The sequence below is a fragment of the Castor canadensis genome, chromosome 7, assembly GCF_047511655.1.
Source record: "Castor canadensis chromosome 7, mCasCan1.hap1v2, whole genome shotgun sequence".
NCBI lineage: Eukaryota > Metazoa > Chordata > Mammalia > Rodentia > Castoridae > Castor > Castor canadensis.
In genome coordinates this window covers 162865044-162885782 of record NC_133392.1, presented here as the reverse complement: position 1 = coordinate 162885782, position 20739 = coordinate 162865044, and the positions used below count along the sequence as shown (strand labels likewise).

Here is a 20739-nt window from a genome sequence, read left to right as displayed (position 1 = left end):
TCCTTGCTCCTGGTCTGTTAAAACAACAGCATGGGTGGGATAGAAGGATCTCAGTAGCTTGGGATGGGTTCTCCTCAGCATTTGTCTGTCTCCATGAGCCAATTCTGGCCTGTCCCAAGCTGCAGGAAACATCAGCCCTTTGTGTGCTGGGCTTCCTTGGGCTTCTGCTACCGCAGGGTGGAGTCTTGACAGGCCTCCAGGTTAAACGTTGCTGATGCGGGCCTCCACTCCAGAGAAGGCAGAGGAGTCCCTGGCTCTTTCTGGGGGTCTCTCTCGCCTGACGTATCGTGGCTTCCTCACTGAAATGGGGTCAGAGACAGACTGGGTCAGAGCCAGGGACAGCTCAAGTCTTGGTCAGCACTAGAGGCTCTCAGGAGTGTGAAGAGAAGCTGCAGGACATGAAACCCATACGGGTCCGTTTTCTCTGACCAAGGAGGAGCAAGATATTCTTACCAGGCTCTGGCTTGTGCAAAAAGGAAGCTTCTCCTGATAGAGGCTGTGGAAGCCAAGCTACTTTCTGTCAGACCCCCAAGTCCAGTACCCCAAAACCTGGGCATGGATGAGGGCCAGGCTATCCCCAAAGACAGACAAACAGTTCACATGTGTATTATGCATCACAGGGAGCTGGATGGTGCTCTCAAAAGATAGGATCATAACCTAAGCCCTGGAGTCTATGAATGTGACTCATTTAGAAAAAAGGTCTGTGCAGATGTGATTAAGTTAGGATTTCAGATGAGCTCATCCTGGATTAACTAGGTGGGCCCTGAATCCAATGAGGAGTGTCCTCCTAGGAGGGAGGCAAAGTCACAGACAATGCGACCAAAAGCCAAGAAACTCCTGAGGTGCTAGGAGCTAGAGGAGGCAGGAGGCCCCCTGAGCCTCAGAATATCCTTGACTTCTAGCTTCTGGCCTCCATGGTGCTGAAGGTGTACAGGAACCAGTCTACTGCAGAGAATTCAAGACAAGCACTATTTGGAACAGGGCAGATCTAGCTTGATTAAGGAACTGCTTTGTCCCCAAAGGAGAAGAACATTGTCACCTTTCCTCCATATCAGACCTCTGCACAGTGGAGAGACCATGGCCTAGGGAACAAAAGAATCCACTCTGGGGATCTGTCACTTAGCTTCTCTATGCCCATGGCTTCTTCTATACAATGGGTTACAATTGCTCAGGTTAATCTGGCAGAGCAGGCCCAGGAGCTGACCTGCTACTTGCAGCTCTCAGGCAGAGTAAGACATGTGCACGGCTAAAGGGGTGTTAGGAAGGGTCTGGCCCTGTTCTGTTTTCTTCTCCCTCAGTTCCATCACTTGAGCAAGTGGGATGTCATGAAAGCCATGTGGGTTAATGGGGCTGGGGAACTAGTGCCTGTTGAGTGCCTGCTTCTTTCTGTTCCTGCCTCGTGGAGTGGTATCTTTGGGACCCCAGGAAGGCAGCTGAAGTCCCAGAGACAGATCTGTGTGTCTGGGGACACGCCTGTAATCTGGTGTTTAGAAACTGACCCAGAGACAACCCCCCAAGGTGACGTGACATTGCCTTTACCTGAAGACTGTGGTGGGGGAATCATCGCAGCCTTGAAAAGAGAAAGGCAAAGTGAGAATTTGGGTGGTCTGGAACAGGAAACGCGGACCAGGTTGGTCAGCCCAGCCGGCACAGATTACTTACAGCTTCACCATGCTGTAGGACAGGGGCTAGAAGAGGAAGAAAAATAGCGGACCCTGAGCAGCAGGGGACTAGTCTCAGACTCTCAGCCACAACAGCCCCTGAAGGCACCCAGTATTGGCTGAGGGTGGGCAGAGAGGGGTCCCCATACAATTAGGCAGGGCCTTCTGAGCACCCCAGGGTCAGCCACCCTTCCCAGATCTCCTCCCACCTCCCCAAAAGCCTGGATAAGCCGCATTCCTTAAGAGTTTGTCCAGGCTCAGAACTGTCAGGGGCACAGTGTAGGGAAGGGGGTCCCCTACATGCTCATCCTCAGGAAGTCTTTAGCCTCAGGTGCCAAAGGCTGTGGGCACATCCATTAGAGAAGTCTTAATGGGGTCCTGGCCTACTTGTCTTTTCCCTGTGCTTAAAAGTCCCTGGACTGTCTAAGCCCAAAGTCTACCAGGGATGCCAAAAAGGCAGAGATACTGGGTGGACAGAGGGGGTGAGAGCAGAACCTGGCCAGCAGACAGCTGGGCTTCCCATGCCCAACTAGCAGAGCCCCTGTAGAGCTGACCTTGAAGGATCATCCTAGCCCAGGAAGGACCCCCAAGTTGCAGGGGCCCAGTCTTAGACACTCTGGTACAACAGCCCTTGAAGGTACCCTACATTGGCTGAGGATAGGTAGAGTGAAGTACCTGCATCTGCTCTGTGGTCCCCCACAGAGCTCCAGGCTCTGAATGGGGACAGGCTCCCATCAGGGACCCTGCTGGCAAGTGTGGAGCCTTAGTTGCAAGGGGAAAGTACCTCTGTCTCTCCTGTAGAAGACCCTGGGGAGCTTCCTGGAACGCTTGAGGTAGAAGAACCCAGCCACAGAGAGGATGAGACCTGCACTGATGAGAAACGTCCCCAGGAAGAGAGAGGCTGCCACATGAGGACCCCCTGCAGGGAAACCAATGGTTGATAGTGGCAAGCCTGGGCCTTGGAGGACAGAGTGCCCAGAGCTTTTCACTAACCCTGGGGCCCACCATTCCTCAAATACACTCGAGTCCTCACAGGGTCAGCCACAGGTGGAGGCAAGGACTCATGCTTGGCCATGGGGCGAGGGATGTTGCTGGCCCTCTCACAGCCCTGGGCTTGCTATCAAACTCTGGCCCCAGCCCCTAAGCAGAAGGGGTTGAAGCCTCCAACCTGGCAGCAGATATTTCCCTGCACCTAACCTCTCAGACACCTGGAGCTGCCCCCTGCCAACTTCTACCTGCTTAGGACCAGGGCATGCTGATGGGCTGAGGATCAGTCAGTGACCACCAGCTGGGGTAGGCATCGTTCTCACTGAAACATGAACATCTGCCAGATATATGGGCCTTGTTCTGTCTGGCTGAAACTGTGCTATGGGAGGCCAGCCAGAGACCTGTGTATACTGGCCTAACCTTAAAGGCTGCTGCTCTGTGCAGCTGGCTTCTGCAGTCCAGCTTAGTGCTGGGTATGAGGCCAACTTGGAGCTCAAGTGCACTTTCTGGTGAAGGAAAGGATGGGTTCTGAGATGGCTGTGGAAGAGCCAAGCCCTTTCAGAACAGAACTCAGGATCTAGGATCCAGGTCCAACACTGTGCTAAAGGGTGAGGGTCTGGTATAATGCATCCTTCACAGATTAGATCTCAGAAGAAAAGGCAACCCTTGGAGCTGGATCCCACTCCCTGAACTCTGTAATCCCACTGCCTACACCCATCCTCCTCTCCCAGCTCCCTCAGTTAGACCATACCCTCAACTGGCCACACACCCCACCCTGTCCCACTCACTCCCTCAACTGGTCATCCCCCTTGCTGGGCCATACCTCCAACTCAGCGTTACCCTCAGTCCCCTTACTCTACTAGATCTTCACCTGAGGTGGGCTCAAGACAGCCCAGGAGAAATACCATCACCTGGAGAAGGGGTCTGAGTCTGCCCAAGGACAGGACAGGAAGTGTAACAGGCATTTTGCTGTGGCCTGTGTGTTTACAAACAGTTCTTGGAGGCCTACACCCTAGAAAAGCCTTGGAATGGGGCAGTACAGACTTCAGATGGCTTCCAATTCCCAGAGGGCCTACAGGAGCCCAGGTCACTAGGGGCTAGTATGGGTATGGAACATGGCTAAGGACAGCATGAATGTGTACCACTAAGGGCTTCTACTATCTACAGCCCTTCTTTTATTTTGGGTGGTACTGGGTTTGAACTGCTAGGCAGGTGTTCTATCACTTGAACCACGGCCCCAGCCCTACTGTAGCTTTTCTGAGACCAGGAAGTGACCAGCCCCGCCATGACATCCCAACACATGCCCCGACCCAAGCCAACTGACTTCAGCCTCAGTGGCTGCTGAACTCTCTTCTGGCCATTCTATGACCAGGATCCCTGCCACACACAGTCCTTGCAAAGTAATCTTGACCTGGACATGTCCTGCAGTAGCTGGAATCAGCAGTCAGTGTTGGCACTGGCACCAGCTGTAATGATGCTCCCCAGCCCCAGCACCCAAGCAGAAGCCCAACTCTTGCCTGGTAAGCTGACAGACTTACCTAAATGTGGCTGTCCAAGAGTCCCTGTGCTGTTCATGGGGAACTGTGTGTTCTGGCCGGCAACTATGGGAGAGCAGAACTGAGGGGAGGCCTGGGTTATGCGAAGACCCTGATGAGAACCCCCACATATAGCCTAAAGGGACATCTCAGACCAGAGATAAGAAAACAAGGTGATAGTAGGGTTGAGCAGCCTTCACCCACAGCTGTCTCTAGGGGACAGAGCACTTAAGAACAGAGAGCCCCTGGGGACTGCTCACTGACAGGCAGTGCTCCGGGGTAAAGTGGGTCCCTGCTGCTGTGGGAACAAGGTCAGTGACTCCCTCAGTTTCTTTCCAAACTTGATATGGAGACTCTGTGAGGCACAGGGGGATTTGGAGGGGCAGCTGGGTGGAGACATACAGCTTCTGCACTCGGAGCCATTGAAGGCTGCGAAGGTCTCGTTCTGGCACCGGACACAGCTGGTGCTCCCATCCGCATTCCAGTGTCTGTAGCACCCTGCACCAGAGGAAACTATTTCTCAGCCAAATCAAGTCCTGCTCAGCTCATGGTCTCTTGGAAGGTTTCTGTATTTGAGTTTGTAAGGTAACTGTCAACTCAAGAACACGAATATTCTGAGAGTTTGGGTGGAACAACAGGCTCCAATTCCGAAAAAAGAAACAAACTCAACAGGAAGCACTTTGAGCCCCTCACCTGGGTTCCTGTGGGTGGGTACCTATTGCTAAGGAGGAAGCCAAGTCCTTTACTAGACAACTCAGAAGACCATTCAGGGAGGCCTGAGATGGGAATCTAAAATTAACATGTGCTATTTGAGAGCCTGACCTCTACCTATCACCATGACCTTATCCACCATGGCCTCTCCAGGACCACAGCTTCCAGGAAAAGATGTCACTCCTAGACTCTTGCTTTGCCCCACACAAGGCAGGCATGACCTTTAATCATACCTCTGCACCCTTCTGGGGGTCTCTCGAAAGACCAACTCAAATTTCCATCCCAGGCCAACAATACCACCTGAGCCTCAACCTCACCCTGCCCAGGTACTGGGAGTGGCCCAGTTCAGCTGGCCAATAGTTTATAGGCAGCTGCCTTTTAACTGGCTAGAGCGCCCTCAAGGCTGAGGACTGTCTTACACCTTTACTTCTTTCCAACATCCCCAACATTTAACACAAAGGCTGAGACATTCATGTTGACTCTAGGTGCTGAAAGCCAGCACCGGACATTGGGCAGTTTCTGGGCCTAAACCACAGGTCCTTTATAATGAATGTTAGGACTTTTAATCTAAGCAAATGGACTGTGGTGAAATGAAGGCCTTTCTGCAGTGACAGGCAGCACACTGACACCAATGGATGGCGGCCTGAGAGGAACACTGGCCTAGAGCAGCTCCACTGACACTGGGCAAATGCACCATGCAGGAGCCAACTAACCACTCAGTTCTACTTGGGTAGAGACTGCCTGCTGCAATGTGGAATCAAAGTGAGGAATAGGCCTCCTACAGCATCCTGGCTCTCCTCCCCTTAGCATCACAAGGCACAGGTGGGCCTTGTCTACTCAAATCTGCCCAGGAAGACAAGGAGCACAGGGTTCACAGTACAAACCCTAGCACCAACACTGATTTTCCCCAGAAGCTTCCACAACCAGGCTCAAGAAGAGTTGCCACAAGACTACAGGCTGTATGCAGGGACAGGTGGTAGCCAGACAGCCAGGCAGTGGTCCTCAGTCTCTTCACACAAACCTAACCATCCCCACCTCTGCACCCATCCCCAGAGCCACTATGGACCTCAGCACCTCATGAGACCCCTGCCTTCTATGGGCAGCATGACCTCAGTAGAGCTGCATGCACCTACATGACCACATCTCAGGATAATTTGCACTACCACAGGAGATGTCAGGTTCTGGGTACTCCTGCTAACATGGAAGAACCCAGGGGAATGGTCTCTGGTCAGAGGGCTGTGGCCCAAGGCTCTCAGTGTCCTCACATTTCCTCTGCTATCACTAAAAAGTCACATCTTCCTGTCTACACCATGCCCACCTCCACATCTTAGCTAACCCCCTTTTGCACCTGACAAGTGTCCTGAACACCTGCTCCTATCTGAAATGAAGGGACAGTACTGAACCATCTCAGCTGAGTCAACAACAGCTCAGCATTACTCCAAGACCTGGCTGATGGCCTCTCTCCCCAAGGAGACCTACTACCTCAGAACAGCTGGGAAAATAGATGTTTTGGCATCTTCTTGTTTGAGTCCTCTCTCCGCTGGCTATCCCCAGACAGCTTCTTACAGCCCTCACTTCAAATTTCTGGCTTTCTCCAGATAGTCAAACCTGTATAGCCCCTGGCCCTTCCATGGAGCAAGGGCCTGCTGACATTGGGGCAGGACTGTCCTCTGTAGTGGGCTGTCCTATGCACTGACAGTGATAAGTAGCAATCCTGGCCTCTACCCCCAGATGCCAGTAGCATACAACCTCCTACCCCCACATACACCAGCTGTGATGATAAAAAAAAAACCCACGTCCAGACACTACTGGATGTCCTAGGGTCAGGACACCCATGAGAGCAGCTGGGTTTCAAGACCCTCCACCCAACCCCTAGCCTGGCCTCCTTTGCACTCTGCCTCCTCTCAATGCCCCAGCCTATGCTGCCCCTAGTCCCTCCAGCCCTGCAGCCACAGTTAGCCTTGACAAGGAGAAAGGGTGGGATGGGGACACTAGGGGAGCTGGTGAGTCAGCAGCTGGTCTAGTGTCTGCTCCTGGCAATGTGGCTTACCTGGGCCACACAGGCTTGTTCCTGGGCAGGTGGCATTGATATCCACCACATCCACACAACACTCGAGCTGCTGGGCCTGGAGAGGAGACAGTGGTGAGGAGAAAGAGCAGACAGTGTGCAGCTTGTGCTGAGGGCAGCATTGGTCACAGGAGGGCCTTGTTACATCTCAGCACCTACAGCTCTATCTCTCTAAAGTCAGTGTCAGGTGACACTGTCCTACTGGTCCAGGAGCAGGTGAGAACTCCTAACATCTGCTGGAATACTGGTGTGGACAGTCCCTAGGAAAACCTTGGCCCTAAACATAAAGATCAAAGCCCAGGAAGGGCTGACAGGAAGCATTAGGGCTATCCCCTCTCAGGGCTATCCCTACAAACACCTGGACTATAGCTCCCATACCACATGAGCCACTGCCCACTTTCCTCCTCCTGTGGGCCCCAGAACAATGGTTCTGCACTATGTAGGACATGTGGCCAGTGAGTGAGTGATGACTAAATAAGTCACCAACCTTGAGGACAAGCTTTGTCTGTGTGTCCCATATCAGCAACCAGGTATCTCAAAGGCTAAGAAGGAGGGGCCCCAGAGAGTTGATTTGAACTGGCCCTAGAGGTCTGGGCCATGGGCAGCCTGGGGTGTTGGAGCTAAGAACAAACACACTGACCCAAATACAGCACCTTGACATTCGAGAAAACACAGAAGCAGGTCTCTAACTTTCCCAAACCCTTTGCCCCAAGGCAGGCCAAGGCCCTCATACAGAAGTGCCTTCCCTGTGTGCAGGAAAAGAGGGCCCTTGTTTCTGAAGACACAGGGTCAGACAAGAATCTGAACTGACTGGCCTGGCTAGGTCCCTGGTTCATGACCCTCTATCCAATCTTACTTCCTCTGAAACATCAGTCTTCCCCAAACCGGAACATAAACACACAGGTGTCCCATGGGACTCCATTTCCCAACAGAGGGTCCCATGTCACATAAAACTGAAATTTGCTTTCCTCTTCTTAGTAGGTGTTTCACTCATGAAATGATGACTGGGGAAAAGACATCTCTCATTTCCTACACAGGACAGGCATCCCCTCCCATCTGGGGAACCTTCCCACACTACATGTGCTCTGCATTTGTGGGTTCTTCCCCTGCCTCTCAGGCCTTGCTGGGGAGGTGGTCAGGGCCCTTCTTTCATGTGGTTTCCAGCCTCCACCTCTTACTTTTTGGGCCACAAGTAGACCAGGGTGGGGCATTCCAACCAATGAAACTATATTAGTCACCTACTAAAAAGTTAACGTGTTAAACCTACAGCAATGTCACTCCAGAAACTCCTTCATGGGAAAGGACAGGTGTCTTCCTAGTTCATGACAAAATGTAGCTCACTGGGAAACCCAGATCCAAGTATCTACCCTACACCCCCAACCAAGGACTTGGCGCCCATCAAAGCATCTGCACTGATCCTGGGGCTTTGGTGCTGTTCTCTGAAATTCCACAAGTGCCCCTCAGTTAGGGTCTGCAGCTTGGCCCAAGAGGGTACCTGACCAGACCGGCATTTTGAAGAGGTCAAGTCACACCCTCAACCCCATGTCCACATGCAGCATCCAGGTGCTGAGTGCTGCATTCACAGTGTGTACAAAAGGTCTGCTCACTGACCACAGGGCAGGTTGAACAGCCTCAGGTGGGAGCGGGGTGTTTCCAGAGTAACTTCAGCACATGTGGTCATCAAAGCTAGGCTTCTGTTTGTTTGTTTTTGAGTTAGGGTTTTACTATGTAGCCCCAGCTGGCCTCAAACTTGCGATCCTCCTGCCTCATCCTCATAAGAGCTGGGGCTACTGGTGTGTGCCACTATGCCCAACACTTCTCTATTTCTTGTGACCTAAGCTTGGTGAATAGTGAGGGGTGTCTAAGGAGTGAGAGGGATGCAAGGCAGTGTCCATGCCACCATGGGAGGGGTCAAGGCCCAGTGTACTAGCCTTGACCACTGTACTATCCTTGGTGAGGGATACCCCTCGGTCACCCCACCATGCAAGATCCCCACCCCAGCCTGCTTCAGGGGCTTAGAGGCCAGAGCTGCTCACATCAGCCCTTTCAGGCACTAAAGCAGCACACTACAGTGTCACTGGCTTGGTAGAGTCACTTCCAGGGTACCCTTTTGAAGGGACCCCTACAACCACCACTGCTCTCCTAAGAAAGCAGAAACTGAGGTAGGCAGCTCTGGGCTTCAGGCAGTTCCAGAGGATTACTTTGCAAAGACTCTATGTCAGCTCTGCAGGTTTTGCAGAGAAACTTCTACAAGGCAGAACAGAACAGGTACAGGCTCCTCTGACCCCAGCAGTGGACTCCAACAGGTCCTTGGGGCTGAGTATCACATTCTAAGGTCAAAGGGTGAGAGACCATTCTGGCAGAAGGGCCCACTGCCTCTGTGGAGGCTCCAATTTAACTTCCAACTCCTGGCCACACGAACACATGACAGGGACACTAACCTCGCTTTCTGTGGACTCGTTGGCAACTCCTACCAGGAGGCCAGCCAGGAGTGTGAGGTGCTGCAGTGCCATGCCTGCAGCCATGCCAGGGAGCCGAGAACAGCAGTGTCTGCATGAGAGGAAGTGCCATGCCAGAAGGAAGACAAGGGTGTGAAGGGGTAGACTGGGCCACAGTGGGAAGGTGGGACTGTTATGAGGTGGGGTAGGTGTGCCATGGTGGGGAGGGTTACAGCGGGAAGGGCAGGACCAAGACAAGGAGTCATTGAGTGCAGAGACCTGGCCTTCCATGGCAGTAAGTGAGGTCCAAGCACCCTTACCTGTCCCTCCAGGATGAGAACTGCAGACATCGGCTCCTCAGTGGATCAGTGGTCAGTGCAGTCAGGGCTACTAAGCCATGCAGAGTTTTCTAAGCCTGACAGCTGTATCCTGCAGGCTGATGATCCAAGGCCTGAGGATCAAAGCTGATGAGTGAGGTCCACTGCTGGCCCCCCAAAGGACAACTTCCCAGGAAGGATCAGAGCCAGTGGGGAAAGATGACCTCGTGCTTCCTCCAAAAGATGTGTGGTTGAGTCCTGGAAGCAAGGTCATTTGTGCCTCTGATCTCCCAGGACACAGAGGCACACCTGTCCTAGGAAGGCCCTAATCACATCTTGAGCATTGTTACTCAGAGTCAGTTTCCCCATGTGTGGCCAGGGACTACAGGGGACCTTGGGTAGTACAGTCTTCTGCCTTTATCAACTTGGGGCAACAAGAGTAAGAACACAAAACAGTGGTCTAGAATAATGCTAGAGCTTAAAAACATCTAGTCACAGGATAAAAGATCCAGAGGGCAAACAGGAACACACACACTGAAAGTGGACTTCTTAATTCTAGAACACCTGACTCCTGACAGATGCATGGCTTTAGAAACTAATATACCCTTTGGGTCCTGTGTCCACTATTGCACCCCATTTCTAACATGACAGAGAAAAACCTTCACCCAACAAATACTTTGAAGTAATACCATTTGTGCAGTTTTTTTGTTTTGTTTTGAGACAGGATTTTGCTGTGTAACCCAGGCTGGCCTTGAACTGAAGATCCTCCTGCTTCTACCTCCTGAGAATGCACCACCAGCCATTTCTACAGTCTTAATAAATTTCTGTTAACTCACAAGGTGGCACTTTTTTTTTTTTTTGTGGGACTAGGGTTTGGACACAGGGCTTTACATTTGCAAAGCAGGTGCTTTACTGCTTGAGTCATGCCTCCAGTCCATTTTGCTCTGGTTATTTTGGAGAACAGGTCTTACAGGCTGGCCTCAAACCACAATCCTCCCAATCTCAAGCTCCCAAGTAGCTAGGATTACAGGTGTGAGCCACCAGCACCTGGTGACAGGTGGTCCCCATAATCAATCAGTCCCAAATATTCTGACCATAAAAGTTACCTCCAAGAAGACTTTGTACTTGACAAAGCAGCTGCTGCATGGACAACTTCCACAGCAGTGGTCCCTGCTCACTTTCAGGTGGGTCCCTGGAGAAAATATGGAGACAGTTCAATTAGGGTCTGGGAAAGGAAGAACTATACTCTGGACTAGGACAGTAGGAAGCTCTTCATCTTGGGATTCTTGGGGAAGAGGACTGTATGATGGGTTCACACAGCCCATGAAGATGAAGGCTCAGAAGAATAAAGGTTCTAGTCCTGGGTGAGAATCTGTCCTGTCATTCACTTTATGTTAGATTCAAGCCAGGGCTGTGGGCAAAATGACCACACTACATGTGGGAAGTGGTGCCCAGGCCTCCAGGACAACCTCCTGTGAAGCCTTGTCCAGAACCCCTACTGCCCACACTGGTACACACATTTTCTGAGTTTCAGCCATTCACACTATTAAAAATGGATGCCGTCCGGTTCGAGGCATGGCTCAAACAGTAGAGCACCTACCTAGCAAGCGCAAAGCCCTGAGTCCAAACCCCAGTATCTCAAAATCAAAAAAATGTATGCTGTCTCTTAATTTACATCTTTGAGGGTTTTACCCCTGGGTACTGGGATTTGAACTCAGGGCCTCATACTTGCTGGGCAGGCACTCTACCACTTGAGCCACTCCACTAGCCCTGTTTTCTGTTGGGTATTTTCGAGATAGGGTCTCTTAAACTATTTTCCCAGGCTGGCTTCAAACTGTGATCCTTCTGATCTCTGCCTTCCGAGTAGCTAGGATTATAGGCATGAGCAACTGGTACCCAGCCAGGCTTCTCCTTTCTATGGGACACTCCAGACATGGAACACAACAGCTGAGCTGAAATTTCAATGGATATTCAGTCTAGGATCAGTAATTCAGCTTCTACAAGGTGAGACTGGCAGAGTATTTGTTGGTCTGCTGCCTCTGTCTCCCCATGGCTGCTAGTTTTGGGGGGAGGGGAGATTCTGAGGCAAGTACTGTTACCACTCAACTTCTACAGTTCCATGGTGACCTAGGCATCTTCCATAGAGGAATGTCTTCCTTTCACAGTCTGGATGTTCTGGTCTAGCAGCTTCTTGATGAGACATTTTAGAGATATGGTGGCTGACCTTCCAACTGAGGGGAGCATTTGGGAGGTGGCTCAAGTAAAGACATGGGGTGAAAGTTCTGCAGGGCTTTGAAGACACTGTGGATGGCATGCCCCACTATCTTTTCTTCAAGTATCTTCAAGATCTGGCTCTGTGCAACCCTGGAAGCTGTAGCACTCACCATGTACTTTTCTTTCTTTTTTTTTTCTGGTGGTACTGGAGTCTGCACTCAACTTCATGTTTGCTAGGCAGGCACTCCCCCACTTGAACCATTCCACCAGCCTTCCCCATGTGGTTCTTTGCAGGTACAGCTCCATCTAGCCCAGCAGTCCAGGGAGTGGCAGGCAGGGAGAATGTATTGTCATAAAGCACATCTCAGTTGCAGTTGACTATGCTATATTGAGTCGAGGAACTAACATGTCCCTTGGGTCCTGTGCCCACCATCTCACAATCAACTGCCACCATCATCCCTGGAAAGTTCTGGAATACTCCCAGAACACTTATTCACTGGTCCAGGGTGGAGTTCTGGGTGGCATTCTTCTAAAGGGCTTCTTTTGGGGGTCCCCCTTCTGGGAACAGAAGGCTTTTAATTGTTGGACGAACATTCTGAACTCCCCCAGCAAATCTATTTTAACCACAACAGTCTTCTTTGAAGGGCAGGGGTCAATATCGACACTGCTGCTTTCTTGACCAGGGACTGCTCTGATCCACTACTGGAGGCAGCTGTGTTCTTTTGGGGGAAGGGAGGGATCTTCTAAGTGCCATCTACCCTCTGACTTTCCCTTTTCTTTGGTTAACTCCTCCTTTGTAAGTTGTGAAATCCTCTTAGATAGCAACATACTCATGCCACATAAAGGTCATGCTTCCCCTACAAGATGATGACCAAATCTCATTTTTCATTTTGTCTATTTAACATTTGTTCAGCAGAGACCATCCTACCCCAGGGAAAACTCCCTTTCTGTTCACTTGCTAGGAAAAGGCATCCCCAGGACAGGCCAAGTCACAAAAGGACTCAAATGCCACACTGTGCTGTTTTATTTGTACCCTGTTCTTTTTATGGCTAAATGATGTTCCATTGTGTGGCTATACCTCATTTTCATTACCCATCAACTGCTAAGGGGTCCCAGGGCTGATTCTAGGTTTTGGTGGTTGTGGATAAAGAGCTACAGACATTCCTGTGAAGTGCATGTGTGGATATATGATGTCATTTCTGGGTAAAGACCAGAGTGCAATGTCTTGGTCACAGGTATATGGAAATTTAACTCTGAGAAGCTGCAGTTGGTAGTACCTTTTGCCTTCCCACCAGCACAGGAGGAGAGCTCAGCTGCTTTGCAACCTGGTCAACACTTGGAATCGTATAATTGGGTATACAGCAGTATCTCATTGTTATAATCTGCATTTCCTTGATGACTAATGATTATCAGCATCTTTTCATGTGTTCATTACCATTTATGTGCCTTCTTCAGTGAAGTTCACATTTTTTGCCTGCTTTGTTTAATTGGAGTATCTTCCTCTTAATGAATTCTAGTTCTTTATATATTCTTCAATCAGATATATGCACTGCAAATATTTTCCCCTATTCTGTAGCTTGCCTTTTCATTTTCTTACTTTTCTGTTGTTTTTTGAGACATCTTACTATGGAGCCCAGCCTGGCCTTGAATTTACAATCCTCTTGCCTCAGCCTCCTGCTAGGATTACAGGCCTGTGACACCATACTCAGTTCTTATGGGTATCATTAGAACAGCAAATGTTTTCAATTTTTATTTTGATAACATTAAATGCACCCATTCTTTTTCTGTGGTTCTTGGTTATTCTGGCCTAAGAACTCTCTACCTTGACCTCAAAGTCACTAAGATTTCCGGTTTTCTTCTAGAAATGTCATAGTTTTGGGCTGGTGGAGTGGCTCAGTGGTAGAGTGCATGCCTAGAAGTGGCATAGCTTTAACTTTTATGTTTTGAGTTACTTTTGTGCATGGCATAAAATAAAGGTCAGGGTTCAATTTTTCCACACATATATCCAGGTTTTTTGTTTGTCTGTGGGACTGGGATTTGATCCCAGGCCTTCACACTTGCAAAGCAAGAGAGACATACCTCCAGTCCATTTTGCTCTGGTTGTTTTGGCGATAGTGTCTCCCAAACTATTTGCCAGGGCTGGACTCTAACTGCAATCTCAGCTTCCCAAGTAGCTAGAATTACAGGTACCCGATTACATATATCCAATTGTTTTTTGTTTTTGTTTTTGGTGGGACTGGGGTTTGAACTCAGGGCTTTGTGCTTGCAAAACAAGTGCTCTACAGCTTGAGTCACACCTCCAGCCCAACATATATCCAGTTGTTGCACCATTTGTTTCTACATTGAATTATGTGAGCATCTTTAAAATCAATTGGCTGTAGTGTGATGGGTCTATTTCTGGACCTTCATTTGGCTCCATTTATCTACATATCTGCCCTTTGCCGAGCCCACACTAACTCCCTTGCTGGAGCTGTACCTGGTGCTCAACAGCAGGTCATAGGAGCCCCACTTTCTGTAGTAACTTTGGCAGTTCTAGGTCATGTGTGTGTACATATTTGAGAATCACCTGCTAATTTCTACAGAATGGCTTGCTGGAATCCTGACTAGGAGAACTGACCCTAAGCAATGCTGAGTTCTCCACTCCACAGACATGCTGTCTCCCTGTTTCTTTATATCATCTTTAGTTTCTCATAGCAGGGTTCTAGGCTTTCACTGATGAGGTTGTATACATCTTTTGTTAAACTTACCATTAAATATTTTATTTTTAATATTATTATAAACACAAAGGAATTTCTGATTTTACTTCCCCAGAGTTTGCTGCCAATATATATTAGAACAATTAATTTTTGCACATTAACCTTGATTTCTAAGATCTTATTATATTCACTTAACAGTTCCAGCATTTTTTGAAATTTGTTTAGGATTCTCACACAAATAATTACATAATCTGCAAATAGTTTTGCTTCTCCAATCATTATGACATGAATTGTTTCTTCTCTTGCTTTACTGCAGTGGCGAGAACTTCCAGCACAACACTGGTCAAAGTGGTGAGAGAGGCCTCACGCTGCCCTGAACTTTAGGGATCCAAGCAGAGAGCTCAGTATCTCACTGCTAAGTGTGATACTGCCGGGGTGGGTCTTTCACAGATGCCTTATCTCGGGCTGATGAAGTTTTCTTCTAGTTCTGGTTTGCTGAGGTTTTTGTTGTTTTTTTTTTTTTTCCTTAATTGTGAAAAGATTTTAAATCCTCTCAAATGTTTTTCCTGCTCTCCTCTGTGGTGGTTGAGTGGTCAGGATTTGGGACTCTCTCAAAGGCTTTTTCTGCATCTACTGAAATAGCAGTTTGATCACAAGGTTTTCCCCTGCATTAGTACGGCGATTACATTGACTGATTTATCACTGTCCTGTAGGTTCTAGCCAGTGCAATAAAGAAAGAAACAAAATAAAAGCCATAAGGATTATAAAGGAAAAAGTGAAACTCTATGCAGATGATATGAATATTTACATTCATAAGGAATATACCAAAAAAATAAAAAAATAATCTATAACTCAAAGAAAACCTAACAACGTTCCAAAAATATAAAGTCTAAGAAATCAACCGTATTTCTCTATACTTACAATAAATAATTGGAAAATGACACAAATATAGTCTATACTGGCATTCAAGAACACTAAAACCATTATGAATTTAATTGAAGATGTGCAAGACCTGCTCATTAAAACTATAAAACATTTCTGAGAGAAATTAAATACCCAAGAAATGTAAAGCTAAATCATGTTAATGGACTGGAAAGTTTCCCTAAGTTGATCCCAACAGACTTTTTTCTCTTTCTTTCTTGAGTAATTGACAAGTTAACACTAAAACTTACAAGAAAATCCAAAGACCCTTGAATAGCCAGAATAATTTTTTTTTTAACTTTTTTGGTGAGAACAGGTTTTGAACTCAGGGTTTAGCACTTGCAAAGAAGACATTCTACCACTTGAGCCATACCTCAAGTCCATTTTGGCCCATTTATTTTGAAGATGAGCTCTTGCAAACTATTTTCCTGAAATGGCTTGAACCTCTATCCTTCCAGGTAGCTAGAATTATAGGCATGAGCCACCAACTAGCAATTTTTTAAAAGACAAAAGACATACCCTCCCTTCAAGACAATAAAGTAGGCAGGTATGGATACATGCCTATAATCCCAGCACTTGAGAAGTAGAGAGGACCGTAAATTCAAGGCCAGCTTGGGCCTCAAATTCAATATAGCCTGATGAGGGGATAAACCTATCAAAGGAACAAAACAGAGAACCAGAAAGAGATTCTCACACACAGTTCTGTGATTTTCAACAAGATGCCAAAACATTTCAGTGGGGAAAGTTGTTCAACAACTGGAGTTAAACAACTGGATACTCATTTGGAAAGAAAGCTGCACATAGACTCCACTTCACATCACATGAAAAATCAAATAGAGCTGGATCATGAAGTTAAATGCATTCCAGTTGTGGATTCTAGCAACCTTCCAGAAGGAAACAGGAGTATCTTCATAACTTTTTCTTTTTTCAGTACAGAAGTTTGAACTTGAGCCCTTTTTTTGTGATGGTATTTTTGAAAGAGGGGCTCATGAACTATTAACCTGAGCAGCTTCGAACCTCAATACTTCTGATCTCTGCCCTTTGAGTAGCTAGGATTACAGGCATGAGCCACCAGTGCCCAGCTCTTCATGACTTCTTTGGTGTGAGAATCAACTAAATTGGGTCTTTTCTGTCAATAAGCTTAGTTGGTAGAGAATGAGACTCTTAATCTTAGGGTTGTGGTTTTGACGCCTTTTCCCCTTCCCTCTGCCCCAGTACCATACTCAGGAACATGTCTATCATTGTGTGGAGATTAGCTAATTCCCAGTTGTCTATGTGCTCGGTAGCACTAGCCATAAACCTTCTGTCTTTAAGCAGAGAACTGTTTGTCATCAGATGTTCTAAAACTCAAACTGCTAGTTTTATGATAATCATCGTCCAAAGGAATCTCTGCTTAAAGGCCCCTTTGGCCCACAGGTTAATTATATACTTGGTGCTGCCATTTCAGGTCAAACAGCCATTTCAGGCCTCAGTTTTCCTCAGAAACTGCTTTGTCTTTAAGTACACCAACCCAATTAAGTTTCGTGTCTATGCTCTCTAATCATGTCTGCTCTTCCCCTGTGCCCTCCCCTAAACCTCAACCTTAGTCAATCACAAAAACTGTGAACCTGAGCTTCCTCCTTTAGAGCAAAGAGGCAGTCCTTCGGTAGGGATAAAAACAGAGGCCGTTCTTCCATCCGGTGTGTGTTGGCTTGTTTGACAAGCTGGAGGCACACAAACGCCATTCTGCAGAAGTAAATTTTGCCTTGCCCATCAGCTTTTGAGCATGCCTCCGATCTGTGATTGCAGCAGCACCCAGATATTTCTAACATTTGGGCAGACTTTTCGACAGTACACAGAAAGCACCCAAGAAAGTGAAACAACTGAGTAGCTAAATTTCACTGGAATTCAAAACACCTGCTCAGGGCTAGGACTATAGCTCAGTGGTAGAGCGCCTGCTTAGCATATGTCCCATGCCCTGGGTTCCATCCCCAAAACCAAAAAAAAAAGTTTGCTCATCAAAAGACAACATTATAGTGGACACAAGACTACATTTGTCTAGACCCACAGAACTGTGCCTTATAAAGTGTAAACTGTAATGCATAAAAACAGATAAAATCAAAAGTATCAGCCAGACAGTCAAAGAAATGAAGACGTGATCAGTCAACCATGACATCATAAACATGCTCACTGAATACACTCATTAAGGGATGGGGAACAGCTGGCCTAAGGAACTTCAGAAATGGTGTTTTAAACAGGGCACCGGTGGCGCACACGTGTAATCCTAGTTACTTGGGAGGATGGAGATTTGAGGCCAGCACAGGCAGATAATTCTCAAGACCCCATTTCCAAAACAACCAGAGCAAAATGGACTGACAGCATGGCTTAAGCAGTAGAGTGACTACTTTGCAAGTGCAAATCCCACTTTAAAAATGGTTTTGAAAGAAACTGTAAGGCAACGTAAACCAAACTTAAACTCTGTACTCTAGTTCGTAAATCTGTTTCTTAGAGAGCTAGGTGGCCAGTACAGGTGAACAATTTTGAAACTGCTTTGTATACACACTGGGATTCAGTAAGTAAATGGATGGCAGACAGCGGGTGGAAGGTACAGAAAAGCACGTTACAGATTACAGGTTACACACACACACACACACAACCAGATCTGTACGTTTAAGTCCATCCACTGAGAGGTCCTAATCAATGATACCCTTGTAGCAATAAGAATACTCAAGTCCACATTCTGGTTTCTAAGGCCATCCTCCAATCATAGGAACCAAGGTTCCTTGGAGAAGTGGCCGATCCTGGCCAATGAGGCGTTGGGTGCTGGGAGGACCACCCTGTGAATAGCAACCACCTAGGGCAGGCCATGTAAACGCTGGCAGTAAATGCAACTCCTGTGGCTGAAAGGAGTCAGTGTAGGTGGCTGTTAGTCTTCTCACAGTTCTGAACCTTGGTGGACCCAACATAGGTGGCTGTGGTCCACACTGTACCCACCTAAGTGGGAGTCATTGTCACAAGAGAAGGAGCCAATGTGAAAGAACAGCCCAGGACCAATAAACACATGCCTATCAACCTAAAATTCAATCCTATGCTTTGATAGAAAGCAAATGCAGAAAAGTATCTGATTGGCCATAAAGGAAACTTTCCAGTGTGGTCTCCGGCTGCCACCTAAGTGGGGCTAGACTGACTGGAGCCTATTCAGCTAGGGCTTCCCCTAGAGGATGCAGAATCCTCAGTGCCATGATTTAAAGAAGTTATTTTTTAAATGAGCCCTGTGATAAGTCCAAGCTAACAAAGAACAATGGAGAGGTGGGGGAGAGGGGTTGGGGGGTGGGGAGTGGATTGGGAAATGTCTTTGGGTTCCACAAGATGCTGCCTGCTCCAGGCAGCTCAGGGGAGATGGACTCAGACCCATCAAAACATCCGCTTGCTCAGCTTTGGGGGGGAAATATTAGGGGCAGGATGTGTGTGTGAGGAAAAGATATTGTCTGCAAAATTCAAATTTTATTTCCCTTCTCTGAGCTTCTAAAAGCTCATGACCCTAGCTGGACACAAACTGCTGTTGAGTGTGTCTTAACAGGGAATGGAACTTGAGTCATCAAGTAAATTGTCAAACTTCCTCTGTGGCCTGGAGACCCTGGCGGGGACCTCCAAGCCAGCACTTTTTGCAGGGTTTCCCAGGTTAAAACACAGAAGAACAGGCTGGGGTTGGGAGTGAAGCTCAGTGACAGAGGATGTGCCTAGCAAGAAATAGAAAAAGGAAAAAGGAGGCCTCAGTTCTGCCTTCCCTGTATAGAACAGTAATACTAAAAGAAAAAAAATTGGGCCAAGTTTGACATCTTCAAATTTAGTAGTTAAGAATCCACTCAGGAAAGAGTTGTGGGGGAGAAACCGCCCTTGCGGAAACGCGGTAGGCAATGTAAACACACCGCTTAGAATTAAATTACGAACCCAACGCCCGCTACACGTCGTGAAACCCACAGCGCACGCCGGACGGACTACTTCGCGGAGCCAACCGACTAAAGGAAGCCCAACAGCGCCGAGAACTCGCGCCCTGCCGGGCTGCAGAGCACTTCCGCGCCGCCGGCTGCCTATCTGTCCCCGTGTCTGTTCCTCCATCCACCCCCTTCTGCGTTCGTCTGCGCGGCCACGGTGCTCAGCTCTCTGTTCCGCCCGCCGCGCGCAAACACCGCAGAACGGCAGCGGAACCGTAAGGGAGGACGCCGTCCGCTGGGTCAGCGAGACAAGGCGCCCGTTGGCCACAAGACCTTGCTCCCGCAACCTTTGTCCAGCCACCGCCCTCGTCCCGCCCAGTCCGGCCCAGGTCTGCCCAGGCCCTCACTTACCCCGCGCCCCGTGGATTCCGCTTTCGTACCCCCCGCCCTGTGGGTGGCCGCGCGCAACTCCTGGGACTTGTAGTCTCTCCATAGCCCCAGCCCAAACGCGGCTCCCGTAGTAAACTACAACTCCCGGCGGCCCCCGCGAGAGCTGACCCTGGGTGGAGTCGTCCTAGGTTCTCGCGAGACAGAGGGAGCGGCGTGCGAAGCATCCCCGGGGAACGTTTTCTGAGTCGGCCTGTCCTCGAGTAGAGTAAACTAGAAGAGGACTACATTTCCCCTGATCTCTCGCGGCACGCGTCGTGGGCGTTCCTAGGCGGGCGCGCGGGGGAGTTAGGTAGAGGAGCTGGCGCGGGGAGTCTACCAGCCCATCAGGCAGGCCGTGATGCCTACCGCGGTGCGAGCAGATTTCGCCCAATTCTCCCTTCCCTTGCCCCTCAAATTAAGATCCCAGATCTGCCAGCTAAAGCCAGATATCCTTTGAATATTTTACCTGCTCAGTTTGTGACTGAGGCAGTTAGGGCGCTCGCCCGCCTTCCGGTGTGCCCTGCGCATCAAGCAATTATCCAATAGAAGCATCCTCCCGACAGATGCCATGTTTAAACGCACGGAGAGCGCAGGATCTGATTGGCGATCGGCGTGCTATTTCATTTCAAAGTGAACACTTATTTTGTGAAGTTCTGGTGACGGCTTTAGTAAAAGCTGGGCTTTCTGCTTGGTCTTGGACTCTGACCCCTCCCAGCGTGGGAGGCCAATCGGGTCTGTCCTGGTCCGAATCTCTGCCACTTTGTAGACTTCGGGTGGCTTGGCTTCTTCAAGGCATCTGTTGGAGGGCCTGGCCTGCACCGAGGCTGCTTTCCCATCCCCATCCCCTT

At 48.8% G+C, this 20739-nt stretch overlaps 1 protein-coding gene across 3 annotated transcripts; it reads right to left on the bottom strand.

Annotated features, from left to right (window-relative positions):
* Window positions 1-59: 59 nt before the first annotated feature.
* Window positions 60-19916, bottom strand: C7H1orf159 (chromosome 7 C1orf159 homolog). 3 transcript variants are annotated; one of them, XM_020155737.2, is made up of 11 exons: window positions 19874-19916; window positions 10824-10909; window positions 9721-9975; window positions 9404-9512; window positions 6945-7020; window positions 4586-4681; window positions 4187-4249; window positions 2446-2580; window positions 1663-1688; window positions 1540-1570; window positions 60-299 (listed from the first exon to the last, which is right to left on the bottom strand). In XM_020155737.2, exons 4-11 carry the CDS (start codon window positions 9485-9487, stop codon window positions 202-204), a joined length of 609 nt encoding a protein of 202 aa, XP_020011326.1. In that variant the 5' UTR covers window positions 9488-9512; window positions 9721-9975; window positions 10824-10909; window positions 19874-19916; the 3' UTR covers window positions 60-201. The 3 variants fall into 3 exon arrangements, with proteins under 3 accessions (XP_020011326.1, XP_073937739.1, XP_073937740.1); XM_074081639.1 differs by having other exon boundaries at window positions 192-299; window positions 4187-4265; XM_074081638.1 differs by lacking the exon at window positions 4586-4681.
* Window positions 19917-20739: the final 823 nt, after the last annotated feature.